We start from the raw sequence: 7,077 nt of genomic DNA, 5'->3' as shown, positions 1-7,077 counted from the left end.
CCCCCAAAACTTTTTCACACTGGCACGGCCGAGCTGTCATGTCACAAGCTAGCTACAGTCGCGGACAAGAAAGCGCTTACGGCGACGGCGCGGTCGAGGAGGCGCTTGGAGTATGCGGGGTCGGAGTCGCGGAAGACAATGGAGGCGGCGGCGAGCGCGGCGGCGGTCTCGGCGGCGACGTCGGAGCCCGGGTGGGAGGGATCCACCCTGTAGACGGTGCGCGGGGTGTCCATGTCCTCGGGGCGCTCCCAGCACGCGTGGTCGCGGAAGGCGTCGCCCACCTGCACGTACACCGTGTTGGGCCTCGCCGTCGCCTTCATCAGGTAGTCCGTCGCCCACCGCACCGCCTTCCGGGCCTCCTCCTTGTGCGGGCCGAAGCTGCGCCCGAAGTCGATCAGCCCCCACGACATGAGCGTCGCCGTGAACGCCATCGGGAACCCGAACTTCACGTTGTCGCCGGCGTCGTAGTACCCTCCCGTCAGGTCCACCTGCTCGGCCGGCCGGCCGCCGCGCGCGACAGAGAAGATGTCGTCACATGACCAATAATTAATGGCGACGCAATGCTGACATGTATCTTGCTTGGAACAGGAAGTCAAAGATAAGTGATTTATTAAAGACGAGCGCGCGTACCCCAGCGGCGGCACCGTCGTGGAGCCCGGAGTCGCGGCGCCACCGGACGCGCTGGTCCGGCGGGAGCCTCCCGGAGCGCTGGCCCTCGAAGAAGAGGATGCACTTGTGCAGGGCGTCGCCGTAGTCGTGCTGCGCGGCCGCCACCGCCGCCGTCGAGAGCAGCATTGCCACCACAACCGCCGCCATCGCCTTGGCACTCCGCACCGCCGCCGGCATTGCAGCCTGAAGAAGCTCAGCCAACGCAACGGCGATGCACAACCACCACTCACTGGCGAAAGCAAGCCGCCGCCGGAGAGCACACGCACAGTTGGACGCTTCGGCGAGCGACTGAGGTGTGCGCGGCGGCGTACTAGCAGCACCACTGACCGTGCTCGGCAGGGGTGGCTCGCTTTAATAACGGGCGGGGGGAGGCGGCGAGTGAGGTGAGGGTGAGGTGGTGGCCGGCCGAACGGGAGGGAGCAGGGGTAAATACGGCATGTGACGGGGCCGCAGACACGGCCGATGGAGAATGATGGGTGCGGAAAGAGGCCGAGGAAGGAAGATGGGATGGGGCCAGGCGGGGCAGCCAATGCGGAGGCGCCGCGTGGCCGTGGCGAACGTTGCGGCGCCGGAGGCCAGCTCAGCTTGGCTGGGGCCCGAGAGGGAGCGGGACCAGCAGCGCAGATGGCTCTGCCGTTGGCTGGTTGGTTCGTTTTGGCTGTTGGTCCTGTACCGAAACGGTGGGCATGGCGCTTAGCGTGGCAACGGCTTTCTTCTTCTTCTTCGTGAGTGGCCCGGATGGATGGATTTTGTGTTCTACTTGTACCGGTACTTTCGTATTGCCCACCGTATAAAATTGTCTGTGGAACGGTATTTGATAAGCTCCATGCCTCCATCCATTATCCATCAAAGAATGCTCACTTCGTCAGGATACCTCTTCTTCTACCATCCAGGACAATGTTACAACACATGGACACTGCACATGCACGTATTGACGTGTCGACCTAAAAGGTACCTATCCAGCACGTACAACTTTTCCACTTTAAACCAAAGAAGATCAAAGGTTCCCTCATAACTCGACGCACCGTAGTGTCCGTCCTCGCGAGCTTTGGGGGCGTACGAGTGGGTCAGGATTAGTGGAGTGCAAAACAAATCTACTACGCGAACACGCGGTAGCAGTACTTGCTCGCGTTTCGTCCCGTACGGAATTCGGGTGAGCGCCGGTCTACCGTGGGTAACTGCTGTTCAATCCACATTTCAAGTTCAAGCCTCCGCCGCTGCTAATTCGACTGCAGATTTTTATACGGGGAAAAATATTCAGTTGCTTTTACTGGGCACTGGATATCTTATTGGGGGAAAAAACACAGGATTCATGAGCCATTTTTAGGGCAAAAATCAAGGAACAGTTAATGGGCACAGATTGCACAATTTTACGGGCAAAAATCACTGACCTGCATGCTGCGTCCCGTTGATTCTTGCCATTTTCTCTCCGGATCGCCCTTGTGATTTGGTTGGTCTGCTACCGCCGAAATCTCTGATCCAGATGCTGTGCTGATGAGCCGTGGCTAATGGGTAGCATCGTCTTAGAGCACTACACGTTAGCAGTCTCATGTCATCTAGATCATCTAGAGAATGTGAGGAGAGAGAAAGAGATCGTTGTTTCACGAAACAACTGCTTCGCAGGTTAAATTTTAGGACTATGAGATGACTATTCAATTGAGTTATGGTTGCATGCAACTCACAATATTTTTTTTTCTATGAATAAATTAAGAAAATAGAATTACTATGAGACAACTTAAAAGATAAATTATTATAAATGTTGTTTCTTAAGTCATCTTAAAATTATGTGCCAATGCATAAAACTGCTTATTAGACAACATCAGTATACTTAACGACAATATCAGTGGCCGGAGATCCGCCGGTTTTTGTTAAATGCGACCGTTGGGGGCCGTAGGAAAGAGAGGGGCCCAGCCGACAGGCCGGCCGGCCGAGACTCCGGCGGGCATGGGGACGGGACGGGACGGAGAGCCGTTAAAGCGTACGGCTATCGGCTGCTAAGGGTGTGTTTGGTTTTGGAACGACGTGGGTCGGGTCGGAGCCGACCCACTTTTGTGGGTTGGAGCCAACCCAGCTCGTGTTTGGATGAGTGGGTTGGAGCCGACCCAGTTTTTTGTTTGGTTGAAAAAGTTGAGAGGGTTGGGATGATGTCCTTTTAACACCGTTAGCTGTGGGCCCCGCCTGTCAGTTGCGGGGCCCACCTGTCAGCCTCTCTCTCCTCCCTCCCTTCCTCCTCCTTCTTCTTCCTGGGGCCGCCCAGCCTCCTCTCATCCCCGACGCCCCCGACTTCTCCGGCTCCTCCGAGCCTCCCGGCGCCCACGCGCCGCCGGCCGCCTCCTCCTCCCTACGCGCCGCCGACCTCCTCCTCCTGCTCCGCCCCACCGGCTTCCTCCACCGCGCCCCGCCTGCTCCGCCCCGCCGCCGTTGGCCTGCGCCGCACCCTGCAGCCGGCCTCATGCTCCGACCCGCAGCCGGCTTCCTCCACCGCGGCCCGCCTCCCGCTCCGCCCCGCCTCCCACTCCACCCCGCCGCGCCTATGCCCCACCGCCACGCCTCCTGCTCCGCCCCGTCGCCGCGCCTCCTGCTCCGCCCCGCCGCCGCGTGCTCCTGCTCCGCCCCGCCGCCGCGTGCTCCACCTCGCCGCCGGCCTGCGCCGCGCTGCGCCTGCTCCCCCCACCCCCCTACCCTCCCGGCGCCGGCCTGCGCCCCGCCGGCCTACGCCCCCCACCGCGCCCCTCACGGCGTTACACGCTCGCTCACTGGGTTGGAATGGTCCGCTCGTTTTGAGGGGATCGTTCTAACCCGCATCTATACGGTATATTCCCTACGGGGGTCGAACCCAACCCACTTCATTCCTAACCAAACACGGGATGATGAGGGTCCGACCCATTCCAACCCACCTCGACCCAGTAACCAAACACATAGCTGCCACGAGAAAAGGAAAGGAGGTGTTCGGCTCGCAAAGGCAGCGCAGAGGTAGCTGCTGCCGTGCTTTGCGTGAGGAGAAATCAAGGGATCGGGCAGGCAGTAGGTTTAGCCACTAAACGCGAAGGCCCATGCACCAACTGCCAAGCCCTTGACGTGTCCTTGGATTCTCGGCAGGCGTGGTTGATCCACGGCTGGCAAATGGCGAGCGCAGCCTGCGTCGCAGCGTCCGCCTGCGCCACTGCACTCGAGAACGGCCCAACGCTGCGACGGGCCGGCGGCGACGGCTCCGCCTTTCTGGCTTTCTGGGCGAGCGCCAGTGGGCGGCGCCACTTGGCCGGCATGCACGCCCAGTCGCCCAACGGCACGGGCACGGCAGCCGTGGTCCGTGGCCCGCTCGAGCTGCAGCTGCTCGGGAACGGGTCGGGCGTGCGGGCTTCGCCGCTTTTCAGGTGACCGCGGCTACAGCGAGGCCGGGAAAGGCGACGACGGGTTCCTGAATCCTGCGTTCTGAGTCCTGACCGAGTAACTGCTGCTGCCCTGTTCTTCTGTCCGAGTTCGAGACCACCACCACTGGCACTCGATGATTCGATGGAGCAAGTGCCCTGCCGTTTGCGAACGTTCGAGAGCACTCTGCTCTCGTGACTGGGTTTTATTGCCACGCCACGCGCCGGATACGACCAACGGTCGGAACCAGGAGCACGGTTGCACAGGATCGACTGGAGTGCCATTAATCCGTTTCCTAGGAAATCGCCGCCGACGGTACGAGTAGGAGGAAGCCGGCCCCCAGAGGACGACCGCAATGACATCGTCAGGTCTAGTATTACACATAGCACATCAAAGGCATGAAGCAACCAGTTTTGCAGAGTACACTTCCAATGGGTGGGAGGCAGGTTAATCCGTTAATGCAATTGTGGTCTGGGTGGTCTAGTTTTCTGTAGCTCAGTCCAAGCGTTTTGCTCAAGACGAATACCTCCAGATTGGGCTGCGTTTTTCTTGCGTTTACACAGTGTTCGATCCGTTTGAAGCTGCAGCCTGCGGCAAAACTTTAGAGGAACAATATGCCTGTCTGCAATCTAACTATTTCAAACCTCAGTGTCGCACCAATGGACCTGCCTATATATAGTTATATACTGTAGTCATTAATATCCGTAAAAAAGTATTAAGGGATGTTTGGTTCCACCTTGCTAAACTTTTAGTTGCTAAACTGCCAAACACCCTTGCTAAAACTTGCTAAAATTGAGTTGCTAAAGTTTCACTTTAGCAAGTTTTTGTTGCTAAAACTTGCTAAAGGTGGGCTGGACAACCTATACCCCTCATTTATTGCTTGTCTCCCCCTCCTGCGCACCTTTAATAATGGTAGATAGGTCTTTTTACAGCTTATTAAATGACTTTTAGCAAGAGTATCAAACAACTTTTGCTAAAGTTTAGCAAATTTTAGCTACTAAACTTTAGCAAGAGTAACCAAACAGGACCTAAATAGAGATGATTTAGCTAAGAGCCAACCAGCTCCAGACCATATTAATCACTTGGTCCGCGGGTTTAGCCAATCTGACGTTCACATATTTTAATACGTATCCGAGATCCTGCACGTAAAGGTTCAGACCCGTAGGGCCATAGCATCTCAATCTTCTTTTAACTTGGCAGATGTAAATCATTTAGCTCCGATAACTATAAATACTGTATCAGAAACATTAAACAGCACATCAGCGAAACATTAAGGGGCTAATTGGTTGCCTATGCCAAGGCTGGGCCAGGCTGCTGAGTTTGGTTGCCTACGTACTGATGTGAGAGCCTGGCCCAGCACATGCAAATGGCACCACCGAGCTTGGCCCCTGGAAGTCCGTTTCCCGTGTGATCTTGGCCCAGCGCATGTGAGATCAGGTCCGTTTCCCGAGGGTGCATTGATTTTCTATTAATGATGATGTTAATCAGATGATTAACTTATATTAAATGATATTAGTGTTTTTAATAGACAAATAATACTTATTTTTAAGCCCACCTAATGCGTTAAAATAAGAGCTATTAAAATAAACTTAAACCAAATAAGCATCACCAATAATACTTATTTTAAATAATTTATCTCATGCAACACGTTCTTATACGAGCAACTGAGTAGTTTCTAGACAACCAATCAAATCTCCATTGCATCTGCTGAGCCTGACTCCAAGATACTAGCTAGGTTGACCTGAACAGCAAACCATTCACGCCCCTAAGGTCCTAACACGACGCAGTTCGAATATCCATTTCATATGATATTCCATATTCAGCAGTTCGGCAAGGGTAGTACTCCTAATACAAACTTTGAAACAAGGCAAAATAAGTTATTTGGTCCCTCGGCTCTGCTCCATGGGTCAAGTTTGCCCTTCAACTTTTAGATCAGCTAATTTAGGCCCTCAACATTTATTTTTAATCAAACTCATCCTTGTGCTAATTTAGCATGAAGAGGCTAATGTGTAAAGTCCCTTCTACCCTTGATCCTTCATTCCCTTCTCAATTCCCACGTGCATCAGGAACCACGAAGAGCAGGATGTCTTAGGTTCCAGCAAAGTGCAGGAGTTGGTGAGGCCAAGGCATAGCGTAGAGGCTACATGCTCAGGCACAGCTAACCGCGGTTCGCTGGATCGTTGGTGCATTGGCCGCGGTGGCACTCCACGGACCATGGCTGCTATCGTGTGCTGCCAGCATCCGGTCTGATTGAGTTCTTCTCATCAAGTAGCATTCGTAGTTTGGTGTGGTGTGGCCGTGTGGGTGTGTCCATTGCAAGCTGCTCATGCGTCAGACCTAGTCATACGATCGAAGACAGCAGCTCCATAGTTTAACCATGAGGCAAGCAACTTAATAAGGTGAAAAGGAAATTGAGAAGGAAAAAAAAAGAAGGTATGGGAAAAAAGACATTTTATATTATTCTCATGAAAAAATAGAGAGCAATATTTGTAAAGGATGAATTTAATCTAAAAATTAAAGTTGAGGGACTAGATTGGCTGATTAGAAAGTTCGGAACGAACTAAAGTTTAAGGATCAAAATGTCTATTTTACCTTGAAACAACCAGAACGCACGACACCACCTGAGAAGGCCCAAATAATCCCTTCAAAATTCTGTGGACCGGCCCATGTAACCCGTTATGTCCTCTCGTTGCCTCTCACCGCCACCGCCGGGTTGGTTCCGTCCTCTATTCAGGCCTCTCTGCTTCGACGACCATCCCATATTCCCATGCACTATGCCAACGGCGGCTCGAATTGCCCGGCACTCGAACGTTTCGGAATCCTCTCCTGTCTCGGTAGCGACTAGCCATCCCCTCCATACAAATAAACTCCAGTAGGTTTCGATCTTTCTGGTTGTTGGCCGATAGAGCACAGATCCGCGAACACATAGAACGAGCGAGAAGATCGGAGAACCTCACCTGCTAATAACATCGTCAGGTCCCCGAGAGCTGAAGGTCTGGTTTGGTTCCCTGGCTTATTTTTAAGCACCCGTCACATCAA

At 54.0% G+C, this 7,077-nt stretch overlaps 1 protein-coding gene across 1 annotated transcript in view; it reads right to left on the bottom strand.

The window, feature by feature from the left end:
- The window catches only part of LOC101768307 (endoglucanase 6), a 3,867-nt gene extending 2,786 nt beyond the window's left edge, over positions 1-1,081 (bottom strand). The window contains exons 1-2 of the mRNA XM_004953775.4: positions 631-1,081; positions 81-488 (exon numbers count right to left, since the gene is read on the bottom strand). Of these exons, the coding sequence (XP_004953832.1) occupies positions 81-488; positions 631-846 (624 nt within the window). The 5' untranslated portion in view covers positions 847-1,081. The remainder of the gene's footprint in view (positions 1-80; positions 489-630) is intronic.
- Between the last annotated feature and the right edge of the window lie 5,996 nt (positions 1,082-7,077).

The sequence above is a fragment of the Setaria italica genome, chromosome I, assembly GCF_000263155.2.
Source record: "Setaria italica strain Yugu1 chromosome I, Setaria_italica_v2.0, whole genome shotgun sequence".
Lineage (NCBI taxonomy): Eukaryota > Viridiplantae > Streptophyta > Magnoliopsida > Poales > Poaceae > Setaria > Setaria italica.
This window is presented reverse-complemented; position numbering and strand designations above follow the sequence as displayed.